Source organism: Thamnophis elegans, chromosome 5 (genome assembly GCF_009769535.1).
Source record: "Thamnophis elegans isolate rThaEle1 chromosome 5, rThaEle1.pri, whole genome shotgun sequence".
NCBI lineage: Eukaryota > Metazoa > Chordata > Lepidosauria > Squamata > Colubridae > Thamnophis > Thamnophis elegans.
Genome location: NC_045545.1, coordinates 54,759,996 through 54,787,611, shown reverse-complemented (window position 1 = coordinate 54,787,611; position 27,616 = coordinate 54,759,996). Strand labels below are relative to the sequence as shown.

General features: G+C 40.9%; 1 protein-coding gene and 1 long non-coding RNA gene across 3 annotated transcripts; one reads left to right on the top strand and one right to left on the bottom strand.

Moving 5' to 3' along the window:
- Positions 1 to 489: 489 nt before the first annotated feature.
- On the top strand, positions 490 to 27,283 carry PM20D1 (peptidase M20 domain containing 1). The gene is made up of 13 exons (XM_032217678.1): positions 490 to 760; positions 2,712 to 2,798; positions 4,459 to 4,694; positions 6,689 to 6,775; positions 7,680 to 7,813; positions 12,906 to 13,025; positions 14,273 to 14,348; positions 15,611 to 15,672; positions 16,245 to 16,323; positions 20,311 to 20,382; positions 21,673 to 21,841; positions 22,566 to 22,665; positions 24,879 to 27,283. Exons 1-13 carry the CDS (start codon positions 538 to 540, stop codon positions 25,006 to 25,008), a joined length of 1,575 nt encoding a protein of 524 aa, XP_032073569.1. The 5' UTR covers positions 490 to 537; the 3' UTR covers positions 25,009 to 27,283.
- On the bottom strand, positions 7,704 to 20,285 carry LOC116508882. Of its 2 annotated transcripts, none has more exons than XR_004255436.1 (3): positions 19,439 to 20,285; positions 8,253 to 8,333; positions 7,704 to 7,788 (listed from the first exon to the last, which is right to left on the bottom strand). It is a non-coding gene; the product is annotated as an uncharacterized LOC116508882 (long non-coding RNA). The 2 variants fall into 2 exon arrangements; XR_004255435.1 differs by lacking the exon at positions 19,439 to 20,285 and adding an exon at positions 12,499 to 12,899.
- Positions 27,284 to 27,616: the final 333 nt, after the last annotated feature.

The following is a 27,616-nucleotide window of genomic DNA, read 5'->3' as shown; positions in this document are numbered from 1 at the left end:
TTAAATGAGTTTTGCTCCACTTTATGACCTTCCTTGCCTCAGTTGTTAAGTGAATCACTGCTGTTGATAAATTAGTAACAGGATTGGTAAGTGAATCTGGCTTCCCCATTGACTTTACTTGTCATAAGATCACAAAAGAGGATCACATGACCTCAGGACACCACAACCATCATAAATATGAGTCAGTTGCTAAGTCTGAATTTTGATCAGACCATAGGGATGCTGCAAAGGTCCTAACTGTGAAAAATGGTCAAAAGTCACTTTTTTCACTTATAACTTTGAACAGTCACTAAACGAACTGTTGTAAGTTCGATGACTATCTGTATTAGCCCCTTAATCATCTAGGGGCCATTTCTAAATGCCATCAACCGAGACAATTGAGATTCCCTTCTCCCACTAAGTGGGAACTGCACAAAAAAAGCCTTACCAAGTCAAATTTCCCGCCGCGGTGATAAATTAACAGCTCCGTCAATGATTGGCTAGAAGCCGCGCCTGCCTGTCAAAGTTCCCGACGCGGCTGGGCCAAGACGCAGGAAAATGGCGACCTTCGGTGTCCGGCTGCGGGGCGTCTTGTGCTTGGGCGTGGGACTGTGCGGGATAGTGTCGGTTCTGCTGGTCGCGATGCTCCTCCGAGCCTATGGGACGCGACCTTCTGTCCCGGCTGTAGGACTGCGGGGAAAGCAGCAGCAGGGACGGCAGAGGCGAGTGGAGGCTGCCTTTAGTCCCCGCGAGTTGCAAGAGCTCAAGGAGGTGCTCCAAGGTAAAAGAAAAAAGAAAAAGAAGCAAAGATGGAATCGGGTGTAAAAGCAGTCATTTCTTAAAAGTAAATGTTTCCCTGTTTTTAATAGGAAGTTAGTACTAGTGGTTCGAGAGCAAAATTATAGCCTTGTCTACGTCTTTTAGATTAAATTGTGTTTTCCTCTGTTATTGACTTAAATGGTTTGGTACAATATGAAGATCTCCTGCCCTGGAGTAACCGCTTAGGACTGAAAGTCTGTTGCTGCTGCAGTTACCTCTGCTACAACTCCTGCTTTACTGATACTCTTTCACAATCAGACTGCATAACACAACTTTATATTCTGCCCAGAATAACACTAGCTTTTTGGAGGCTCTAGGATGTATCATTTTGAATAAAATCACGTTTGGGGTTCTTACACTTGTATATCGTTCTGTCTATATAATACCTATAGGCATTCCATTTGTAGACACAAATATATCAGAAAAGACAGTATTCGTATGATTTGATTTGTTATAAAAGGCAGGCTTTGCACCCTGCAGGACTTGGGGATGGATTCATTTCCCCTCTTCTTTCCTTCCTCAAGTTACAGGTGCGTTAGGAAAGCACATTCAGTCTTCCAGGCAGTCACCATTCAGTCACTAACTGAGTTATTTCACTAACTGAAATAACTCTTAGTTTATTTGGAGCTGTCATTTTAACTTTTGCCCCAAAAGGAGATATTTTAGTCACCAGTGCCCTTAACACTTTGCAGATGCCCCTGCAACCCACAGGCTGCAAGGGGCACTGAACAGAAAGTAATGTGGCCCAACAAGATCATAAACTTTTAACATTATTATGTCATTCTTAGTGATCAAGTATGTTATATATTTTATATGCAGCCCAACACAATTCTTCTTCACTCATTGTGTCCCAGGCAAGCCAAAAGGTTGGATACCCATGCTTTCACATAATGCTCTATTTAGGCTGCTAACATAGTGATGAAACATGTGCTGTAACATCACAATGTACTTACTTCCCTCCCACATCAGGATACAAGTGCATATTTGCACAATGATTTTGCTGCATGCCATCAGTTCGTCATTGCTAGAACTAGCTGAGGTGCTTTATAACTTCTACTTACTTGGAAAGAACAGTTGACAACAATATGCAATTGCCTATTTGCTAACCAGGCAGATTAGAGAATGAAAACTGTTTTGCAGGAACAGCAGAGTGCCACCTATTTTGCATGAACTGCATTAATTTCTGGCAAGTTTCCAAGTACAATTCAAAATGCTTGTCAATACCTATGAAGTCTTTTGAGGCTTGGATCCCCAATTACCTTGATAATATCATTTATTCCACATTCAATCTTCCTGATTGATTTCCATCTTCCCATGAGGTTTCAGGGAGGCAAGTTTTTTTCATGCTTGCTCCAAACCATGGTTGGGGGGATCAAATCTAGGAAGGCCCGTAGATTTCAGAACCTGGTAAAATCTCCTCCGTTTTTGTATCTCTTCTTTGGGGGGGGGGGGTATTTAGGATATGGCGGTAGCTTGCTGTACAGTCTCTTACAACTTCTGTATGCTTTGTTCTTCTGTGTTTTATTATGCCCTGTGGATTTTAAAATCATTTTGCACCTGTTGGAGAAGTTAAATATGTATTTGATATTTTATTTTAAGCTTTTCAGAGCCTATTATTAGTGTGGCATACTGTCAAATACATGAATGGCAATAAACTGAATTCTCAAGTGCAGATCTTTCTGATAGATTTGTGCCCAGAGATGTGCTCCCATCTTAATGTACAAAGCCCTTACATTACTGTTCAATATTATCACAAATGCTCTCTTATAATTGATACTAGAGCTTTTCAATTGATAATGATGGTTTCTTATATAAGTGTATCTTTAAGACATTTTAATGGGTGCAGTCCATCTGTGTTACTCTTTTCAAATATTATCTGAGCATTTTGAAAAATGCTTTATCCTTTACAAAAGGTGCTGTCAGAATACAAACAGTTTCCTTCTCACCAGATGATCAGAATATAACAGCCCTGGAAGAATTTGAGCCATATATTTACAAAGGTATTTAAATGTAAATAAATAATAAAATTGTTTTTATTAGTGATAATGCTACCAATTGCATAGAAAATATAATTATTGTATTGCGTTTATTTCTTGATAGAACTGAAGCACCAAACTGAAAAAATATGGTTCATTATTTAATAAAGTTCAATTGACAAAAATTGTGTGGGTGGTTATAAGTGTTATTATAGATGTTATCTGTGAGGAAAATAAGGATTCTTTAAAAAATGAATATGTATTTAAACAATAATTTAATATTGTTTTTCAATAGGAGTTATCATTCTGTTATAAATTACACCAATTCACAGAAAGAGTAAACATGTATATTTAATGATAAATTCTCCCAGTTTAATATTAATGTAAGTGGGGAAATAAGATCCCTTTCAATCAGTGGTTGGCAGAAATACTATACTAAGTTATGACCAGCGTTAATTGTTTTGTTGGATTCACAATGCTAAGCTACATGTTATGGATTCTAACTAAATATTTGGTTTGTGTATAACATAAATATAAAATTTTAAGCCAAACAAATCATGTTATTTTAAGTGGGACATATAGTGTAAACAAGATAGTATAAACAGGACTGACAACAGTGGATTAATGGTATGACTCAGTGGGGGGTTGCTTAGCGGTTTACTACCGGTTCGTTCGTGCATGTCCGGGCGGGTGGCCGGAGCCTTCCACCGTCACAACTACAAGTTCGGCCGAACTGGGCCAAACCAGCAGCAACCCACCTCTAGTATGACTCTATAAAAGAAACTAAAAGGAAAGCTGCAGAGATAGATAGACACAGAGAGACACAGAGACAGACAGACAGTCAGGCAGCTTTAAGTATTCTGGGGGGGGGGGGGGAACCACCACATATTACTGAGAAATTAAGTCCTATTTATTTCAATATACCTAGTTCCTTGCAACCTAAACCTCATGGGTTGAACCAGAAAGTGCAAAGTTCTAAAATCAATTCAATTAAAAAAATCAATATGGCTGCTTTAAATAAGCCACTTTCTCTCAGGCATGGAGAAATAGCAAGGCATTAAATTTTCTTAGGAAATAAATTTGGTTCCCTGTTGTTTAATCAGTAATTTTGTTAGGTGATTTTCTTTGCACCAAGTTCCCGTTTCTTGCTGTTATGATGGCAAGGTGTTGTTTATCCATCTAACTGCAACACAAGGATGGTACTTTAGGTTTACTTTAGATTATTGCAGCTTCAGAGATAAAGTATGAGTAGAACTTTGAGCATCTGAAGGTTGCTATGTACTGTATATATTCAGAGTAAGATAATAAATGCTGATGCAGGAACAATATAAATAGGATTATTGTATTGCAGATGTTGTCACTACTCTGGTCACAAGAGGAACATTTGTTATGTTTGCTAGGATATACTTGTTTTTTGTTCCCCAGTGAATAAAAGAGGGAAAAGAATAATTTCAAACTTTTTTTCTTATTTATATTATTTGCTTTAAAAACAGTTCATCTACATACAGAAATACAAAAACAATTTCTTTCTCCCATATTTCAGTTAACCATTTTCCAAATATATTATATCATCCACTATTCTTTTATACATGCCATTCATTAAAAGTCTGGCCTCTTTGCCCAACACACAGTAACTTCAAAATTAAATCCAGTGGCTAACTTTGTTTAATTCTCTTTCCTGAAGTTTTTCCTGTAGTGTTTTCTACCTCATTCATTCAACATGAAGTCATTGGAGATTACAGCCATCTATTCACCATCCAGGGATCTAACCCTCAATTACAGCCATATATGCTGCTTGCACATATAGATGTGGTCCCAGCATACCCTGATGGATGGGATGTCAGTGATCCCTTTTCTGCTGTGGAACATGATGGATTTATATATGGAAGAGGAACACTAGATAATAAAAACTCAGCTATGGTATATCAATTTATCTCCTTTTGGTGGGATGCAGAAATACTCTGAGTTGCAGGAGTCTATGAAATTTTATGTACCATATTTATGATAAATCATGGCTTCCATTACACAGTAAGGGGAGAGGCAGTCAGTTTTCTTTCTGTATGCTGCAGTTTTCTAAAGAATTTTACCGGTTTTAGAATTGCATTTGGCTGAGCTTCTTACAGACTTCTTAGATACACCTTTAACAATTGCTCCTCTTGGAAAACTGAAACTGAAAAGATGGAAATTATACTGGCTTTTCCTGCTTTCACTGAACAAATGGTTCTATTTCTTCCAGAATAAATTAAATTGATGATTATAGGGGAAATACAGTCACCTATGCCACCTTGAAGTGAAAAGGTGGTTCTGGACACAAGATAAAATGGAAAAGTAGTGAAAGAGAGTCAAAGGGTGTTGCCTGTGACTCTTGTTGGGTTGGGGTTTTATGGCTGAGTTAAGCCATTTGGTGATTAAAGGTAGTAAATACTTTCATTTCACTATGAAAAATATTGGCAAATTGAACCTCCCTTGGAATAGTGTGATTTTAGTTGACTTAGAGGCATGCAAAAATGGAGCTGGGCTGCACATTTCCTACTGTGTTAATCAGTTTTGCTGACTTCTCTGGTTGCAACAATCTGGCTAACTAATGATTAAAACAGCCTTTCGGAAATGAATTGACTCATGATTGACATGGATCTAATGAAATGCAGAGCTTCAAAGATCAGAGAACAACAGCTACTCTAACTCAGATTGGAAAACTGGAGAGAAAAGCAATAGTATCCTCCTGTCCCAATACTTTCTATGAAAGCTGATTCAAAGCTAGAAACAAGCAAGAAGAGCCGTCTGATTAATAACATATTAGTCACATAGACCATTATTAGATAATTATAACAACCTATTTAACATGTCTGCTGATGCACAGAAGACTTCGATTGAGGACGGATGAGATACGTCTTCTGAGAAAAATAAAATATTATTTAATCCCAGGTTTAAGAGCCCATTATTGCATTCATAAGCTTCAAAACGAAACGCCTGCCACCAAGTTGACATGTCTGTAATATGACAGATGGGAAAAATGATTAAATACATGATGAGACTAAGTAGATTTAATTTAAACAAAATATAGTTTTTGCCTTGGCTCACTTCACTTTTGGAGTACTGTTCATGGCATGCTGCCAAAGGCAATTATAGCTGTTGGCTCAAAACAGATTTTACTGCCCTGCTCTGATGTTAACAAAGCATTATTTATTGCATGATTGAGTCAGTTGTCCTGGGGGATTATTAGAAATGGTAGGCAGCATATATACAACATTTTAAACATATATAAAAAAGAGAAGAAATCCACACACAGTCTTTGGTATAGTAATTTATTTTCTTCAATGAAAAGGAAGCAAGATTACATAGAGATAGGTGATACAAAAAGGTTCCTAGGACACACACTTGCATCTAACACAACACAAACACAGGAACCTCTTTTTCGTGTATTCTGTGTTCCAGTGATGATGCTTCCTTCATCTCACCCCCAATCCATGAGTGATACTGGCTTAACCAGTCTTTAAGCAGCATTTTCCTCTTTGCTCCAATACCATCCCTGGGCAGCCTCAAGGAGTAAATGTAAAATGTGTAAAATCTGTTAGTCTTCACTATCTGCTATTGTGGAAGAAAAGCAAGATAACTAGGGACAGAGGCAATAGAGGTTTCTATTGGATAGTGATCAGCTATAGGGACAGCAAATTTCTTGCCAAATATTTACATGTATTGGTCACCCAATTCCAGCAGATTCACTGGATTATGCTCACTCAAGGGTGGATAGTACTATATAGCTCCATAATAGTCAAAAGCTTTTAGTGAATAGAGTTAAAGTCTCTGTATGAGCTCTGGTTTCTGGTAGTCTAATTCTTGATAATAACCATATATGGTACAATTCACTGTGAAACCAAATGTAAAATATTTATTATTTTCTTTCTAATCCTCAGGGCATTCTACACTCTCTAGAGTTTTTACTGAGACGAAATTACAGACCACAAAGATCTTTCTATATAGGCCTTGGGCATGATGAAGAGGTATTATTTGTTTGTTTGTTTAGAAGAATGTAAATTCTAGTCCCTTTTTAGGCATGAAAGATAGCTGGATGATTTGGGGCCAGTCATCAATTCACCTCACAGGGTTGTTGTGAAGAAAATAGGAGAAGGAAGGAATATTAGGTATGTATGTTGCCTTGAATCATTTATAAAAATAATACAAATTGGATAAACAAATCTTTTAAAAAATTATCCAATTAGGATTTAGATACATGTGAAAAGATAGCTTAGATATACAGTATAAAACCATGGTGGCGCAGTGGTTAGAAAGTAGTATTGCAGGCTAACTCAGCTCACATTACCAAGAGTTTGATTCCTTCGATCCTGACAGATTCAAGGTTGACTCCACCTTCCATCCTTCCAGGGTTGGTAAAATAAGGACTCAGATAGTTAGGGACAGGTGGGTTGCTCCCGGTTTGGCGAAACCGGTAATGGAATTCAGACCAGGATTGCAGAACCTGCCACGCCCCCCAAACCAGTTGTCCTGTCGCTGCCTGGTGGCCACCATTTTAGTTTTTAGTGACTGCGCATGCACAGTTCACTGTAAATTGTTCTGTGCATGAGCAAAGAACAATTTTCATTGAACAGCACACACACACACTAGTGAAGCGGGTTTCGAACCGATAGTAAAACTGGCAGCAACCCACTCCTGGTTGGGGGCAATATGCTGACTCTGTAAATCACTTAGAGAGTGCTGTGAAGTGGTATATAAGTCTAAGTGCTATTACTGTAGCAGTTTTATAAATGAGATTATGTACAATCTCTTTAAATTCAAACTTCAGTGGTTTGGGCTATAATTAGTAAATCACTTACATCGTGTGCTGAATAATAATTGCCTTCTTTTAAAAGACTAGCCAAGCAAAATGTTATTCTAATTCCCTTTCAGGTGGGTGGTAAAAAAGGAGCAATGAAAATTGTGGCTGAGCTGGAATCTAGAGGGATACAACTTTCTTTTGTGCTTGATGAAGGAAGCTTTATTTTTGATGGAGTCATCCCTAAAATAGAAAAACCAGTAGCTGTGTAAGTAAAGAAATACAATTGTTTTCTACAGTAAATGCAGTTCTTTATCTATCTCATAGAATCAGGTTTAAACAATTGAATGTTGGAAGCCATGCCTTACAATTCATAAATAACTGAAACTGCAATCTATCAAATTACTTTGCCTGTTTTTTGCCAACCTTTGTTCTGGAATGATGAAAATATGGACATTATTCTGTATCTCATATTGGTTGTGCATATGGTTGTTAAGTCCTCAGACTTACAAATGACAGCTCGGCAACAGCCAGGCGCGCCGGAACCGATCAGGCGCAACCTGCAGTTGCCGGGCTGTCAAACGTGCGGCTATTGGTCTCCCTGTCTGACAGCTCCGTATAAATAGCTGTCAGACAGGGAGGGGGTGCCGGTCTACTTGATCTTGTTTGCGAATGCCTGTTAATAAAGTTGGTTGAGTTTAACTTACCTCAGATGCCTCCAGCCTCGTTCTTCTAGAGAACCTAACACTGGCGATGAGCTGGTGGGATCTCGGGCTCTGAGATACAACCTAGAAAGACAAGCAAGCAGTTGTTAGGCACTCCGCATTGCCGGACAATTCTCACCGTGTCTCGCTACTCTTGTATGGCATCTCACTATGGCTGCAATGCCTACGTTCGCTCCGTTCAGGACGGCCGGCGAGTCTTGGGCCGCCTTCCTGGAGCGTTTTGAATGCTTCCTTATCACTAATAACCAGCAGGAGTATTCACAGGCTTGGAAGTGCGGCTTCTTCCTCAGTGCCTGCGGCCCCGAGATGTTCAGGACAGCCCGCTCCTTTGCGGCCCCGCGGCCCGTCTACGAACTAAGCTGGGACGAGCTCATGGAGGGGCTAAAGGCTCACTATGCCCCAACTCCCTCTAAGATCACACGCCGGTACGCTTTCCGCTGGTGTGTCCAAAAAGCATCCGAATCAATCAGCCAGTTCCTCCAGGCGCTACGGGTCGCTGCCATTCAATGCGAATTCCCCGACCTGGAGGACAACCTAGTTGAGCAATTTGTCTGCGGGGTGAAGGACATCCACTTCAAGCAGTGCCTCCTCTCCAAGGCAAACATTACTTTGACTCAGGCTGTCGACGAGGCTAGGGCTGCAGAACTATCGGAGCTGTCAACAATGGAGATGGCCCACTACCTGCCTCCCTTGCCTGCAGCAATACCTCTGCCTCTGCTGCCTTTCCAGCAATCGACCTGCCTGATAGACGAGCTGGCCCCCTTGCCGGATCCAATCTATGAAGACCAGGTCGACCGCTTCCGAGCCATTTCCCGGCGGCAACAGCCTCCACAAGCCCGAACCGCTGCAGCGGCTGCCGCCTGCCTTGACTGCGGAGGCAATCATGCCCGGGCGTCCTGCCCCTTCAAGGCTTCGATGTGCCGCCGTTGTGGCAAGAAAGGGCACCTGGCCCAAGTCTGCCGGGCCACCTTGCCACCTCCAGCTCAAGCCGACCCGTCTCTACCAGTCTACGGTCCGCCTGCACCACCCAGGAACCAACCACCCCGTCACCAGCAGACCCGCCGAGCCGACTGCTACGCCCTGGGGTAAGACCTTCCTGCCACCCCTGCAGTGTCGGTCAGCCAAGCCACGGCTGGTACGAAGAAAATTACTGTCACCGTCTCCATCGAGGGATCCCCCTGCCTCATGGAGGTGGAATCAGGCTCCTCCCGGTCTCTCCTGTCATGGGCCACTTTCTCCCGCCTGTGCCCGCGAGTCCCCAAGTCGCAGCTGTCTCCCCCGGACACCGTGCTCAGAGACTACCAGGGGACTCATATTCCTACCCTGCCTGCTATGGGGTGCGGGTGCAGTACGGGGGGAAATGCTGTTTCCTACAGGTTTTGGTGGTGCATAAGCCTCTGCCGGCTCTCTTGGGCCTAGATTGGTTCACCCCCCTGGGCTTATCCTTTTCTGGGGTGAATTCGGTGGTGGACACGCCCCCTGACATCGCGGCCGTCCTGGCGGACTACGCCGATGTCTTTAATGGCGAGCTGGGGAGGTATAAGGGGACCCCTATTTCCCTCAACCTAGACCCCCAGGTTGCCCCCGTCTGGCTGAAGGCCCGCAACGTGCCTTTTGCCTTGAGGCCTAAGGTTGATGCCGAACTGGATAAGTTGTTGGCGCAGGGGATCCTGGAACCCGTTGACCATTCACACTGGGAGACCCCCAAAGTGGTCCCCTTGAAGGCCAACGGGTCCATCAGGATAGGCGCCGACTACAAGTCGACCATCAACCTTGGCCTCCAGGCAAACCCCTATCCAGTCCCTGTCGTGCAGCACCTGCTCCATTCCTTGGGGCAGGGCTGCACTTTCGCCAAACTGGATATGGCACAGGCCTACCAGCCACTCCCGGTGGATGACGCAGCGGCTGCCCAGACCATCGTCACCCACCGCGGGGCTTTCCGTTGTCGCCGCCTTCAATTCGGCGTCTCCGTTGCCCCGGGGATCTTCCAGAGCCTCATGGAGCTCCATGGGCTCCCCGGCGTTGTCCCGTACTTTGATGACGTCCTGATCGCTGCAACCAGCCGCTCAGGGCTCATCAAAGTACTTCGGAAGGTCCTCGACTGTTTCAGGGGCGCGGGTCTCAAATTAAAGCTCAGCAAGTGTTCTTTTGCTGTGCCTAGAGTGGAATTCCTGGGCTTCATGATTGATGCCCAGGGGATCCACCCCACCCCTTCTAAAGTTGCGGCCATCAAGAACGCCCCTGCACCCACCTCCAAGGCAGAGCTGCAAGCGTTTCTCAGCCTTTTAAACTTTTACGCGCCGTTCCTCCCTCACAAGGCGTCACTAGCCGAGCCGCTGCATCGGTTACTCGACCGATCCGCGGCCTGGCAATGAAGCTTTCACGGCTGTCAAGGCCATGCTGACATCAGAGGCAGTCTTAGTGCAGTATAGCGACAAGATGCCCCTGACGTTAGCCTGTGACGCCTCTCCTGTGGGTTTGGGGGTGGTCCTGAGCCATGTTCTGCCCCCATCGCTTTTTACTCCTGGACACTTTCCTCGGCCGAGAGGAACTACAGCCAGATCGACAAGGAGGCTCTGGCTGCAGTGTCCGTGGTTAAAAAGTTCCACGATTACTTGTATGGTCGGCACTTTACCCTCTACACTGACCATAAGCCGCTCCTTGGGCTTCTGGCTGGTGATAGGCTGACCCCCCCAATCCTGTCTCCCAGGATGACCTGTTGGACGGAGTTTCTCGCTGCGTATTCCTACCCACTGTGATACCGTCCGGGCAAGCAGCTAGGGCATGCTGATGCCCTTAGCCGCTGCCCCCTTCCCCACTCTGACCCCCAGCCGGTCCCTTGTCTGTTAGTCGTCTCCATTGCCGAGCTGGACCTCCCTCTCTCTGCCATTGACGTGGCCACCCACTCTCAAGCTGACCCTGTCCTCTCTCAGATCATGGTATGGGTCCTGAGGGGCTGGCCTACAGGGGGCGTCTCTCCCGAGTGCCGCCCTTTTAAAATCCGTCAGTTGGAGCTGTTACTCCACTGCGGTTGCCTTCTCTGGGGCGACCGGGTGGTCCTCCCTTCCGCCCTCCGCTACCAGGTCCTCCAGCGGCTCCATGCAGACCACCCCGGGGTCGCGCGCATGAAGGCGCTGGCCCGGAGTTACGTCTGGTGGCCCTGCCTGGACGCCGACATCGAGGCCTGGGTAGGGAGCTGCGAGCCCTGCCAGGTGTCCCACCCCGCTCCCCCCTCCGCCTCCTCTCGGGAGTGGGAGATGCCGCGCGGGCCCCTGTCACGCCTTCACCTCCATTTTGCAGGTCCCTTCCACGGCCAGGTTTTCCTGGTTGCTGTGGATGCCTACTCTCACTGGGTGGAGCTGGTGCTTGTGCGCTCCACCACTGCGGAGAGTACGGTGCGGGCTCTGCGGCGCTTGTTCGCCACTCACGGGTTGCCGGACATCGTGGTGTCTGACAATGGCCTGCAATTTTCCTCCCTGTTTTCCAGGCTTTCCTGGCCGCCCACGGGATCCGCCACGCACCGGTCGCCCCTTACCATCCGGCCAGCAATGGCCGGGCGGAGAGGGCGGTCCGGTCGGCCAAGGAGGCTTTGGGCCGTATGGCCCGTGGCGGCTGGCAGGCAAGGATGGATGCTTACCTAATGGCCCAGCACTCCACTCCTTGCCCCCTCATGCGGCAAAGCCCCGTGGAGCTGTTGATGGGTCGGCATCTGCGGACCACTCTGGATAGACTACACCCCCTCTATTCAGGAATTCAGCCTGGCAACCTGGGGCACCCCTCCCATTCCTTTACTGTGGGGGATCTGGTTTGGGCCCATAACTACTCTGGGGACCCACCGTCACCGATGTAACCGGCCCCGTTTCCTACAGGGTCCACCTACCCGATGGCTGTGAGTGGCAGCGCCACCTGGATCAACTGAGGCGCCGCCACCCTCCAGAGGCCTCTAGTCAAACCGACATGCAGAGGCCAGCCGCCGACGTCTTGCAGCCAGCCCCGGATCCGCTGCTGTTTCCGCAAGCTGTACCATCGCTGGCCTTCCCCAAGTCAGGCCACCCCTGGCCGTGTGCCGGGACTCAGCACCCCTCTGCAGCAGCTCAATCCACCATCGCACTCCCTCCTTCTGCACAGTTAGGCCTTCCGTTGTCAGGCCTCCCCAACCCCCTGGCCGCCTACCGGCCTGTTCAAAATTACCCGCCTCCTCCAGCCGCGCCCCCTCCGTCCGGCCTACCTTTTCCAAGGGTTCCGCCTCCTGGTCTAGGCCACAGTGACGTCACCCGGAGCTCCACTCCCTCCAGGGAGGAGCTCCCACGGGGACGTCTTACCTCTCCAGCGCCGCCTCTTCAACTAAGGCGTTCTGGGCGTGTCCGCCATCCGCCCGCCTACCTGCAAGAGTACACATGGACTACTCTTGACGTAGAAATTCCTGCTGCACTGCACAGCAGGCAGGAAATCTGACTGTAGAGTAAATTCGATGATACATACTGTACACGTGGTTTTAAGCAAAGCAAAAAAGATCTACATAAAATTGTCCTAAAAGCAGCAAACGTCAGACCTAACTTCTTGTTTGAATATAATGAACAGTCCAACTGTATTGCATTTGGAATTTCATTAATGTTTTTTTCCTCTACTTATCAGAATAGGTATCACAGAAAAGGGTTCACTTAATGTAAATCTCAGTGTAACATCTCAAGTTGGCCATTCTTCTGCCCCCCCTAAGAGGACCAGCATTGGTATTCTTTCTGAGGCCTTATACAAGTGAGTGTCTGTCTTGGGAACATATTATCATTGTGATTCAATGCATATCTAATGGGGAAAAACCTTATTTGGGTTGAATGCAACAGCTTCCAATAAAACATATAAAGCACAGTAGTCTAAGGTGCTACAGAATAAGTCATGAATAGTTGTAACAGAATTTTACAACCTGGCAGTTTTTAGCTAGGATGGTTTACAACCTATCTAACCCATTTTTTCTGGATGTTACAATCCAATACATTCAAGGAAGAAGTTATGGTTGTAGAATTCGGAAATAAGTGGTATCTATTTATTCCATTCTATTGTGTTATTTTCTAGAATGAGTCACAATAATTTGTAAAGCGGGTGATATATCTAAGTTTATGGGGTGCTTTATTGCTATGCCATCGAGACGTTACTAGGAAAGAAATCTTAATTTTGTTTTGTCTCCTGCCTATCATTCCCCTACCGCCAATCATTTCAACATGGGGGAATAAACAAGAATAAGAGGCAAATTCTATTTCTGAAGAATCTTTTAGTCTTCATCAACAACTAAGGCTGTTGCCTATTATACATTGCTGCAATTGAGCAAATAATTATACTTAAGAACAATTAACTAAACTAATTGCATATTCTTTTTCTACTCCACTTTCCTCTCTCTTTCAATATTGTTTCTTCAGTTAATTTTATTGTTATTGAATAAAAAAGAATCAAAAGCTATGTGTGATATGCTACAAATAATTAACACAGTACATGACTTATATAGTAGATTCGCATATACTTTTATTTTACTTATTCAACATATTTATATAGCTGCCCATCTCAGAGTAATGTACAGCAAACAATCTTTAGAAATCATTATTAAAAAGAAAAATAGTACAAATTTTATTTTAAAATATATCCACCACACAGAGAGAGTAAAAACATCTCTATTTCAATCCATTTTACACTGGGAATAGAGAATGAGATTTGATCCATACCTTCTGCATGTCCTACCACCAGGAGTTCCTTCTTTTGTAGATGGTTATATTCAATTATAAAAAAAATCTCTTTGCCACATAATATGATTGAAAAAAGATACTTTCAGAAGGATGGGTTACATGTTTCATGTACTAAGGGATTTTTTTTTCTTAAAACCTGTTTGATTTATCTTTTTAAGAAAGAAGCTAACATATCTAACAAACTTACATATTAGCGCAATATATCATCTTAGGCACAAAATAATTCAACTGAATGTACTTCATTTTGCTTTTTGCATTTGATTCCTATAGGTTGGAAACGCAGCCTATGCCCAATTTGTTTGGTCATGGACCTGAAATCATGATGTTTGAACAACTGGTACCAGTGGTGAGTATTGAACAATACATGTTTTCTTCATTTCTACATCTTTCATAAGATCATTTTAAGGCATTTAAGGCACCTCCCATTGCTATATTGCTATACTGAGCACTAGGCAAATGTATTTGATTTTCAGTGACAATGACTCTGGGTGGCATCATCATACAATACATGCAAAACAATTTCCAAAACATTCTCAATCACCAGAAGAAAGACAGCCATTAAAAGATAAAATAAGCTGCAGGACTTGCCACCAACTGACCCCAAAGCCTGGAGAAACAGCCAGGTTTTCAGAGCTCTATTGATCATAGCCAGTGGCAGCCAGCTACATCTTAGAGGGGCATCATTTTTCTTGATCTCAACAGGTGGCACTGATTAAAGGATGAGACATGAAGCATGTCAATGTTATCTGAACATATAGGATGGGCAGAAATTGTGAACCAGTGTCTGCTCAGATAGTCAAATCTGTGCCATAAAGGACTTTACAACCTACAACCTTTCATTTAATAATGGTTCAAAGTTACAATGGCCTTAGAAAAAGTCACTTGCAAACTTTTCTTGAATTACAACTATTACACCATCCTTGCAGTCACATGATCACAATTTGGGTGCTTGGTAACCTGCTCACATTCATGATGGTCACAGCATGTTGCATTTATGTGGCTGTGATTTGTGACCTTCCCAACTGGCTTCCAATAAGCAAAGTCAATTGGGGAAGCCAGATTCACTGAATGACTACACGATTCACTTAATGACCACAATGACTTGCTTAACAACCACGGTAAAAATAGTTAAATCATATCTAGTCAGTTTCACTTAATGACCACATTGTTTAATGACTGAAAGTCAAGTCCTAATTGTGATTGAAAGTCAAGGGCTACCTTTATAGGTAATAATCAGGATCTTGACTTGCATCTAATACCATAAATTGTATTTTTACAACTATTACTTCCTTTGTTCTATAGATTCACTTTCTATTCTTCTTTTTATTTCATTTAAAAGAAAATTGTATCTTGGCTTTGTTTACAAATAAAACAAGTACTCAACTCAGATTATAATTAATAGAATGTTATAAAAAAATAATCTCATAAAACTACTGCCTTCCCTAGCAAGAATGGACTGGATTGTAGTTTGTATATAGTAATTATATTTACTTGAACAATCATATTTTTCTTGAATGGTAGATAAATATGTAGAAGAAAGTCTTATCTGGGGATACATTTGCTGATGTGTATATTCTCTCCTCCCGTTCCCAATCTCCTGCCATTCAGTTCGACTTCCCCCTCAATATCATCATGGCAAATCTGTGGCTCTTTGGACCTCTTGTTGGCTGGTAAGAAAGAAGATGCTTTTATCCCTTTCCTTTCTTGAAACCTACATGCATAAATTAATTAGGAAATGGTGGTAAAGGTTCTCCCTGTAGTATTCTTTCTTACTGCCTTTCTCCTCCTTTTTTAAAACTGTTCTTCTATTTTGAGAAGATGCAACAACAAAAATCTGCAAAACTTTCTTCAACTGCATTGATCTTTTATCAAATTCTGAAACGGCAATTATGTGAGTGTTAATACAATGCTATCACATCTGTTTGTGGGAGGAATAATATCTGCTAGTGAGCGACTTGACAAACTGCAAGAGAAAATTATCCACTGAACAGTTATCAATCTAAAATGTATTATGTAAAAGAGAGCAGAGGAAGTAAAAATAAACTGAGCCTGGGTAAATAAATGAAAAATATACTGGAAGCTACAGGCAATATATTTAGGGCTTCTTTTTTCTTCCCCTTTTTGTATTAATTGCTGTACTTCAATTAATGTAAAATATTGCTGCTATTTTGCAGAGTACAGAAAGTTATGTTGGTTTAATGTGGATACCAAAGAAACTTTTGCCTTTTAAATCTTTATGCAGGTTTCTTGAGCGAACTCCTGGCACTAATGCTTTGGTTCGGACCACCACTGCAATCACCATGTTTCATGCAGGAATAAAGGTATAACTGGAAGACACTAGGTTGGGAAAGTTGCAACTGAATCGGATAATTGGTGGCTCTTGCCCCACTTTTGTACCCTACAGAGACCCAACATTTGCATTGTAAGCTGCCCAGAGTTGCTTTCAAAGCAAGATGGGCAGAATATAAATTCAATAAACAAACATTTGATAGGAAAATAAATCCAGATAAGATTTCCTGCCATTTTTGTCAGAAAATAAAACAAAACAGGTATATATGGCAATGGAAATGCTTAACATACTTAAACAGAACAAAAACGCAACCAGAAAAAAAATTCCTTCCTTTCCACCCAATTTTCTTGCATTATTGTTCTTCCTGTAAAAATAATAATATTCTACTAAAACACTCGTCATGACTTTTAACTGGGTGAAACAATGCATTGGTGGGCAACTATGTTTGAACCTCAAATTGGCTAATTTGCAGGATGAGTCCAAAATCCAGGACCCACGAATTCCAAGGGAATGAAATTTAGGGAAATTGTGACTGCTTCTGTGCTACTGGTTGCTCCTGGCAGCTAGTGCAGTCATGTGATCTTTCATTTTCAATGTAGTTCCAAAAGAAAAACCAGTTGTTTTCAGTTGTATATTAATCTTTAAAATCCTCTGAATTAATGTATATCTTTGAATCAAGAATTTTCTAGCTATTTTACACATCCACCAAACATGATAAAATGTCCCTTATTGTTATTAACATTTCCAGCATTAATTTGAGGTCCCTTAATAACATTCGTGTTAACGTATTCATCTTTCATTTATTAATCTTAAAACCTGCTAATGCACCAAATTCTTTTAATTTGCCCATTGAAATTGCAATTCCCTTTAAAGGATCTTCTACAATCAAAAGTAAATCACTTGTAAAGCCCCTAATTTATACTTTTCTATTAAAATCTCCTCCACAGTCCTCTCATCTTGCCTTATATCTCTATTCAATATTTCCAAAACCACAATAAACATAAAAGAGGACATCTCACAAGGGGAACACATCTTTCCCAGAGAATCCTACTTCTACCTAATCCCAGAACACAAAATGAAGCATCCACATCCCTACATGCTGCAAAACATCTTTTGTCCTAATAGATACACATATATACATAAGATGCACATTTTACAAAGAGCTCATCATGTTTACCCTTGATAATTTTAGATATATAGTAAACTTCAGCCTATGCTTGAGAAAAGTAAGCTTGTTGAATAATGGAAGTGCTTTGTTAGTCTGATGCAGGGGTGGGTTTCAAAAATTGTTCGAACCTACTCTGTGGGCGTGGCCTCCTTTGTGGGAGTGGCTTGCTGCCTGTGTGACCGGATGGGAGTGGCTTGCCACCCATGTGACCTGGTGGGAGTGGCCAAGACGATGTTATTACTAGATATTACTAATTACTAGATATTATTAATATTACTAGATCATTATTAATGCATAGATAACTGCGGGACATTACACACCCACCCACACCCACACCCACAAACTATGACAGTGCTAGGAAAAAACCAAAAAAATAAAAATCCCCCCCCCCCCCCCCAAAAAAAAAAGACTGCCAATGAAACAAGTTTTTTTTTCCCTAAGTCTTAGAACAGGAAAGACAAAGTCACTGGAATAAAAACCATCAAGGCAATGTGGAAAATTATAAAGGACAGGCACTCACAGAACCATCAACCACCTCAGAATTACCTAAACAAGGAGGGTGAAACACACTGCCTTGCAACAAACCTGGCCTGCCCATAGAAAAGCAGCCACTTTGAGACACATAAACCTGGTCTAAACACTTAAAAGCAACATATTGCATCACAAATAAAACATTTGCAAAAAGGAATAACATTTCTTCTTCCCCCTCCCAAGAAGACCGTTTTCTTTTTTAAAATGCCTCTGCAGACGATCTTGAAAACCTGCGAGGGATTCCCCCACCCCATTTCTGGTTTTAAAAAAGAAAACGTTCTTCTTGGGAGGGGGAATGGGCTATGCTCCTTGTTTTGGGGATTCCCCCTCACCAAAGACCAATTGCCAATCTCTCCAAATCCTTTTCAGGATTTTCTTTTTAAAAAACACCTCTCTGCAAACGATCTTGAAAACCTGCGAGGGATTCCCCCACCCATTTCTGCTTGCCTTTAGCCTTGGAAGCTTCCACAGAGAAGCTTCTGCAGAGGGGTTTTAAAAAAGAAAACGTTCTTCTTGGGAGGGGGAATGGGCTATGCTCCTTGTTTTGGGGATTCCCCCCCACCAAAGACCAATTGCCAATCTCTCCAAATCCTTTTCAGGATTTTCTTTTTAAAAAACACCTCTCTGCAAACGATCTTGAAAACCTGCGAGGGATTCCCCCACCCATTTCTGCTTGCCTATAGCCTTGGAAGCTTCCGCAACTTCACAGTAAAAGCAAGTAAGAACTTCTCTCGCTCGTGAGATTTTCTTTACTGTGCAAAGGCTTGCTTTAAAACTGCAGGCTCCCAGGGAGGGGGGCAGGGGAAAATGCTGCCCATATGTCCCCTTCCAAAGCAACCTTGCAGGTTTTCAAGATCATCCGGAGAGGCGTTTTTTAAAAAGAAAAACCCTGCAGGCACCCAGCGACAGGGGCTAGGAGCTAGGAACCCGGAAGTTAATTACTTCCGGGTTCACTGACGAACCGGATCGCAAGAACCGGTGCGAACCGGCAGGAACCCACCCCTGGTCTGATGTCTGTGGCTGTCTGTGTGTATATGTATACATGTAGAAAATAGAATACCAAAGATGCAGTGTTTTAATCACTTAGTAATATAGCTATTGTTAAACAGCGACATCAACTGGTAGAACTGGGAAAAGTTACCCAAATTGCAGATCCACAATAAGTGCTGCTCTGTCCCAGTCAAATGTGAAATGGAAATGTGTCCAGGGATGAAATGCTACCATTTCGGACCGGTTTGCCTGAACCAGTAGTAAAAAATGCTACCAGTTCACCCAAACCAGTAGTAAAAAAAATGGTACTGGTTCAGGCGAACCGGTATTTCCGACGATCAGCTGTGACGCGCAATTTATATTAATTAGAATTGTCAGATTTCCTGCTTTCTAGCTAGATTTAGATTAGCTAGAAACCACAGTGGATCCCCCCCCCCCCTTTCGCTGTTCTACTTACCTTTGCAGACTCAGAAGGCTTCAAAATGTTCCTTTTTTAACGCTACGTGGGCTCACCTCAGGGGTGCAAAGCATGCACTTGGTAGCAGACTCACCGAACCGGTAGCAGACTTCAGAGGATTTTACCACTGGATGTGTCTATATGATTTTAAGTTTAAAAAAAAAATCGTAATTCACAGTTCAGTTGCTTTACTTGCAAATAGTTCAGTTATAATAAAACAATCCAAAAGAGAAAAAAGTTAGGGTGGGACGGATGACTGTTGGGGATGAAAATATGGTCCAGCAAATCAGCACCTTGGAAATATTTCAAATTGAATCTCCACTCACTCTTTTATCTATATTTAGAGCTGAGCCATTGTTTAAGATCATGGGTCTACTATCCTCACATAGACATACGTGCCCAGTGTAAATTTATATTTATTTAAGGCATAAATTGGCAGCATTTTTCTTTCCCTGAAGATGGACCCACATTTCCTTGTGAAATGAGTTAAGGACAAGCACAAGTGGGCCTGTCTACTATTCTTCAGAAACAAGCTACTTACTGCCATAGAATGTGGCTACATTTTTTTCAAGTGCATATACATCTGCCAAGTTCTTTTGCAGAAAAAAAGAGGCAGAGCTTTGCTCATCGTTAAAAGAATGGCATGGGGGAAGGAATAATGGCATTTAGAAAAGAAGAGTAAAAGCAAGCAAGTGCCACATTTGCAAGTCTCCTTTAAACTTAAAAGAGATGCTGACAACAAACCAGGAACTATGTTAATAGTTTCAGGTGAAACTGCTTTGAGTTGCTGCCAGAGATCTGAAATGTTTTGATGCTTGAGGATAACTCTACCCTCGTTTAGATCTTCTTTTTTCTTCTTTCCTTCTTTCTAGACAAATGTTATTCCACCAAAAGCTGATGCCACAGTGAATTTCCGCATCCACTCGTCACAAACCGTTGAGGAGGTAGTATGATGAAGAGCAGTGGAGTTTTATATGCCTTTGCTGTTTTAATCTTAGAATTTTCATAGTTCAGATCTAGGCTTGTAGAGTTTGATATTCTAGTTTTACTTGAGGGAACATTAAACAGGTTACCTGGTTTGGATATAGTGCTGCACCCTCCCTCTTTAAGCAGCTCTGGTATAACCTGGGCTGATCCTGTTTAATACCTGTTTCTTATAGTCGAGATGCTAGCTGGTTCTATGTCGCAGCTACTGGCATTCTGGCTGCTGCAGCAGAGGGAGATAGAGCATAATTGGGAGTGATCAACAATCATATTCTCTTCTCCATTTTAGCACCATGTAGGATTCCAGTAGCTGGAGGAATTCCCCCACCACCTACATCTCCTCTAACACAAAGTCCTAATTTATGGGTCCTGAATGATACTGTTACTGCTCCCTGCTTGAGAAAACCTGCTCCCTGCTTGAGAAAGTAGCATTCTCTCTCCAGAGGTATTGGGGAACCTGAGCATTTCCAGAGGTCCTTACCTTCCCATTAATGTTAGAGAAGGAACAAACAATTTTTAGTAGCTGAATATTGCAATACGTGCTTTGAAGGCAAAAGGCCCTAAATTCAGTCCCTGAATTTCTCTGGCTAAGATTTTCTGGAAGCTTGGAAAGACACATCAGTCAGAGAAAGCAATATTGAACCAGATGAAACAATGGTCTCGGTTGGAATCAGACTGCACCCGTTTAGCTGACTGGCTGCCTATATCAACATGCCTATGTGTTATGTATGATAGGTTGTCCATACAAGGATAATAAAGACAAAACAGTTAAATCTCTGGTGTTGCATCCCCTTTTTCCTATGTCTTTGTGGTAGAGGAAGGCATCAAAAGAACATTTTCTCCTACAGTACTTGTGACAAAAATACAAGAAATAATGCTTAAGCCAAATGTTAAGATTATAACAGTTTATTTACCATTCTGCCTGATTGTTGTGTTCTGTTATATATTTCTGTATTTAATATGAGTTATTTAAATTTTGGAATTATATCTGCATTAAAGAGACCATTAAAATATATATTTCGATACAAGGACTCAAATTCAAATTGCAAGAACTTTCAGTTCCTTTGTATAACAGGAAATAAGATTTCAGCAATGAGATTCCTGAAAGATTCCTATCCTGTCTATATATTTTTATTGGGAGAGCTGAAACTAGTATAAAGGACTGAGGGAGAGTCTGGAACTTGTGCTAATATCATGATGAAAACCATCTTGGCTGCTTTAACTTGTTTGTTCTTTGGGTGTATTCTTAGATCCTGGAAATATTAGACAAAACAATTAATGATAAGAGAGTGAAGATAGAAGTGATGGATACCTTTGATCCACCCCCCGTTAGCCCCTGGGACGATCAGACCTTCGCTGTACGGGTTTTCCGCCAGACCATCCTGGATGTTTTTCCAGATGTTGCCAGTGTAGTTCCAGGTAGTGGCAGATGCATGATCATTAGTGTTTTTCTCTTCTGTTTCCATTCAATCCCAACATTGTTTCTATTTTTTTTCTATGTTCTCTTTTGTTCCTCTGCTTTATTCCAATACATGTGGATGCACATTAATATAAGGACACTTCAAATACTATTAAAATTACATACATACATGGAAACAATTACATTTTTTTCTTTAATGTCTGGGAGCTGTTTTTTAAAATTAATATTATTAAATATCAAGTACTGGTGAATTGTATATTCTCCATTCATACATAAGTTTTTTTCAGGATCATGTTGACCTGTGCATTTATTTCCTTCGCCGAGACCATCTGCTATTCGATTACGTCTTCTAGCACTGGATTGTTTCAGTACAAAACTATGACTCTTTCAGCCATTATTTACTGCATTAAAAGCTTTCATACTTAAACAGATTCTTCTTGAAACATTTAATTATTTTCTAGACTTTTTAAAAATTCAGGAGAGAATTGTCAAAGCTCATGATAAAACTTTGGCCCATAAGTATCAGTGCAAATTAAAGGAAACTAAATATAGTACTGGTTAAAATTGATGCAGCTTCAGTTAACCGCTAAATATATAGACAGACAGACAGATGGATATAGATATAGTTTTATCACAAAAGGTAAAACACAAAAAAGATAAGCAAACAAATAAAACTAGACAAAAACATACTAATGGTGTTTTTTACTGATTATTTTTTTACAGGAATTTGTATTGGAAACACTGATAGCAGGCACTACAGCAGTCTCACAAAGGCTATTTATCGATTTAACTCAGTAACCTTTAAAGCTGATGATTTGCCAAGGTACAGTACAATGATCATTCTTAATGAAATACTGGTGGAGAAACATGAGTGGTTTTTCTAATAAAAGTAAATGAGACATAGCCATTGAAATCAGAGAAAGAAAAGAGTAATTCATAGCCCTGAATTATGCATATAGAATTAATTAAAAGATAGTAGAGGGAGAATTAGAGCTGGTATCTGTCCTGATAAAAAGCAAAATGAAAGTGCAGGATATTTTCTAGAACTAAATGAATATTGATATCTATCTATCAAACTTATAGTTCTGCCCATTTCATAAAAGGTGTCTCTGGGCAGAGCACAACCTGGTTAATTAAAACAGTAAATATATAAAAAAATATTATTAAAATATAAAGCAGTCTTGTATCTAGTGCTTCCAATCAAAAGCACCAGATACAAAAGAATGTGAATATTAACCACAACAATGGAGCCATCTTAGAATTTCACCAGTCCCCTGGGAGTCCTGGGTCTGATGACATAGCCAGATCTTAAGGGACTTCTGGAACATTAACTGGGATAGTGCTAGCCTCACTTCGGAGGAAGGAGGTTAATGTTCTTTCAGATGGGTACCTGTCTCTTGCATCCTGCCTAGCAAACAGGACGTACAGCATGCCTTCTCTACCAATCTGATGGGAAGAGAGCCTTCAGCCTCATGCAGTGAAGGGCTTTTAAACTTAGAATTATTACCTTTAATTAGACCTGGAAGCAAGCTGTCAAACAATGCAACTCACGGAGCTGAGATTAATACCTGCACTGCTGCATGTTCCCACATTGTCAGCTAGATGAACCAGAGAAATGAATGGCTTTACGAAGAATTTCTCATTTATATTTCTGTGTCTGGGTTCATATATTCACTCAATTATAATTGCTTGCTTTTTTGTGTATAATGTGATTCCAGCCATTTTAGTTAACTGTTTTATGAACCAGTTCAAAGTATTTTTTTCAATGTCATGATTCTAGACACATCATACCTTAAGTTAATGGGTTTGCTGTTTTGGACACTTTTTAAAAGAAACTTAGAATATCAGGATTTATATAAGTAAACTTCATAAATTCTTTAGGCATCTGACAGATAGATTAACTGGTTAATTGAGGGTGCATTGCCTCCTGGGATTTTACCTCAGTTCAGAATCCCCTTCAGGTACATCCAGTCCTACAGTGTTGGCTTTGCCTGGGGATAAATGAATATATTGTTGATTCAGTCATAATGTATTTGCTTAAAATGTTGCCACTCTGGAACTACTGTAGCTAGAATATTCTCCCTTGCTAGGAATGAGCAAGAATTCATTCCCAGCTTCTGGCTCCATTGTCTTTTTCTTCCTTCCCTTATATTCTGCAGATTTTAAGAAAATTTCAGGTCAATTTCAATTTTAGGGGACGAAAAAGCAGTGGCAATATGGTGGTGCCATGAATGTCTGTTGTATTAAAGGTTTGCTGTGTTTAACACTCTTTGGGGAAGAAGAATTCCTGATTTTAATTTCTTCGCTGGGGTGTAAAACAAAATTTGAAAGAAAACTATAGGCTCTTGACTATACAAATATATGGCATTGTGTGTGTTAAATGTAAATAGAAATGCTGAAATGGACATTCTCACAATAAATACTGTATCATAAATAAGATTAGATTCTAATTATGTTTAGATCCTAACTTATTCATACTTAGACAGGATTTTTGCATAGGATTAGGCTATTTAATCCTGTTTTCAAAATAGTTATTGGGGTATACCCAAGCTGTTAACAAGGAATTGCCAACTTTGCTGCAACTGGGAGTTATATTTAAAAATGGCTTCCTGGTAGCTTTAGAAAATTTGGCTAATGATGTACTGAGCTTAGAACAGATAAATCCATGAGCAAAAGGGAAGAAATTGGCAAGGCTTAAGGAACTCATTTCACCTCTCAAATTCTTCCCAAATATTGGCCCTGTGGGGGGCTTTGGAGACCACCAATAGGAAATTCAGGGGCTATATGGCCACACTGTTATCATGAACATTGGGTTGTGTAGCATGCTAAAACAAAATTAAGCAACTCTATTAAGGATTACTGTAATATGTAAACTAGTCCCTGACTTAATTTAGTTTTGTCTCTGACTATGACTAAATCTGAATCTAAATTTTGGAGTACTGTTGCACTGCACATATATTTGTAATATAAAACTTTTACTTAATGATGTGATTAATTTGGCATTAAGCAGCTTCTTTCTTTTCCCCTTTTAATCAGATTCCATGGGTTGAATGAAAGAATCTCTGTGGAAGATTATGCAAAGCAAGTGGAATTTTTCTTTCAACTAATTCAAAATTGTGATTTGAACCAACCCACAGAGCCACATACAAACCTCCATGAGCTATAGAAAGGAGAAAATATAAAGGCTTGTGGGAGTTGTTAGAAATCTGAATTATTCAAAGCAGCTGTGTTCCATTTTATTCTCAGTGCCCAAACTTCTTTACTGTGTTAGAGATTTAAAGTAATAACACAATCTAGTTGCACTGCAAGTTGTTGTGAAACAAACTATTAAACATAACAATTCAACACATTATTCAGAACTATGCAAAGAAACTATGTTTCAGACTAGCTGTATCTCAAAGGCATTACAAACCCGAAAACAATGCTGTCTACATGAATTATGTCACATGCAATAATACCACAATGACCTCTAAAGGAATTAGGTGTGATGACATCTTGACAAATGTGATATAATTAACCTCCCTTCTTCACTTCCAGATAACATCCATGGATGACTTTATTGGAAAATAGTATAATATTTACGGTACATGGGGAAGAACTTTTCTGTTATTTTAACTGTATAGAAGGGCAGTTTTGCATAAGGAAAAACTGGAGTGTCTGGTGCCAAATGTTAAGTATAACATAGAATTATCACTTGAAATGTGAACTATTTCACTGTTCTTTTTGAATTTCTAAATTTTACCGCTGCAAATTGTTTTTTTAATGCTTATTATTTCATTTTTCATTTTAACTTCTCTTTTGACACCATACTATTTTAAAGGTTTAGCATAGATAAGACAGTTATGAATATCTCCAGTTGGCAGAACTACAGCATTTCTACTGCACAAGCAAAAAATATTGAGGAAGAAGGGTGATTCAGAAATGTGAAATATACATACTGTACAAGCCAAATCACAGGTGATTTATCTCAGGAACAAAAGAGTGATTTACCTCAAGGACATATGAAACTCATGGCAAACTTTGGTATAGGTAGTCCTTAACTTACAAACACTACTAGGACCAGAATTTCCACGTGTATGGGGGACGTGGGAACTGCTATAAGTCACTTTTTTCACCACTCTCTTAAATTTGAACATTCACTGAATGAAAAGTTGTAAGTCAAGGATTATCTGTATTGTTACATTTTTAGAGGGAGTTAATTTAGTGGGTTTGGTTTCCTTTATTCACTTAATTAATGTATATGAGGCAAGGAGAAACTTTTCAATGTCAAAGCCTGTAGTTCTTGGAAACAAATCTTGTGTAGACCATGTATTAGGGGTGAGGCCAGATTTCTGGTAAAAAAGGTGTCCTCCCAGGATTTCTCTTTTCTTTCATTGTCTGACACTCTTTCCCACAGAAAATACATTTAGCGGCTTATTTTTGCTAAACCTAAATAGTAAGGAGACAGAAGGCGGGAGAGCATGGGCAATTTTTGGCAAAATAGCAACCTAGAGTAGCCAGGCGACATTCTGTATAACCTTTGAAATAGCAATTAGATTGGAGAGGGGGGATTCTATTCATGAAATTTTGAGAGAGGGGTGTGGGTGTGTAAGTCATGCAAGGGAGAGAGTTGTAGGTTCTCTTATTCTAATGCAGTGTAAGGTTCAGGAGTTCAAGTCCACAAGTCATAAATGGGCCATAGTTCCCCACCTCTGCTGTAATGGTTTGATAGCTCTGACTATAGTGAAGGCAACTTTATGTTTATCTTCCTGGGACTCTATTCTCACTTGGTTTTTTTTTTAAAGCAGACTGTCTTTTATCTTGTTAAACTTTTATATTGTTCACTTGAGATATTACTGTATGCAGAGTGGACAAATAATTATATCCAAGCTTATTGCACGTTTCATAGAGTTTGCATCCTGGGTGCTGCTTGTGTATGACTGCTGCACCTTATTTGACTCTATATAATTACAAGATCTTGTACTTCTGTGGCACATAACTATTTTTCGGTCTGATGACTGCATTTGACTTTTGATTTCAAGCCAGGGATTGCACTCCACAAAATGTAACCAGGCAGTTTTAGAGTTTCTTTTATGATTTTTTTCAAATTATTTTTCTGCACTGAAACATAACAAGAGTTATATACTCCCCCCTAATATGTATAACAAAAATATGATTTAGCAAAATTTGTAGCACATGACAATAGCAAAGGAAGATAATACTATGATTCTTATAGACTTCGCAGTGCTTAACTAATGTATTTTCACTATTACTTTATTTGTATGTGCCAACGGCTAAGGTTTGACATTTTTCTTCTTGGTGATTAAAAAAAAGTAATCACCTGTGAAGTGTTGTTTAAATATATTATAAAAATCACTGGAGTAGTTTTCTATTCCAGTGATTTCTCAACACTATTTCCTCAAAATAATAATTACATAGAAATAAATGTCCACTAGTTTCCAGCTCTCTGTGTCCTAAAATTCTTCTTTTTTACAAAAACTCTATGATGTGTTAGATGTTCTATTTCACCTCCAGACTTTGATGGTTCACTCATACAGGGTTCACTGACAAATGCGCGCTGACAAAACCGCACCGACAAAACCGTGCCCACAAAAGCAAACAACATAGTGGGACGCAAAAACAACGAAAATAACCCTAACCCTAGGGTTAGGGTTATAATGTTGTTTTCGCATCCCATTATGTTGTTTGCTTTTGTGGGCGGGGTTTTGCCAGGCGCGCATTTGTCGGGTCACGCTCATACAGGTTTGTAATCTCTACATGTCATTAATTATGAT

Bases quoted from the DNA above. Each gene is read 5' to 3' on its own strand.
- PM20D1 (XM_032217678.1), top strand. From the start codon at position 538: ATGGCGACCTTCGGTGTCCGGCTGCGGGGCGTCTTGTGCTTGGGCGTG. The intron at 761-2,711 runs GTAAAAGAAAAA...CCTTTACAAAAG, and splicing joins GCTCAAGGAGGTGCTCCAAG to GTGCTGTCAGAATACAAACA. The intron at 20,383-21,672 runs GTAGTATGATGA...GTGTATTCTTAG, and splicing joins CGTCACAAACCGTTGAGGAG to ATCCTGGAAATATTAGACAA.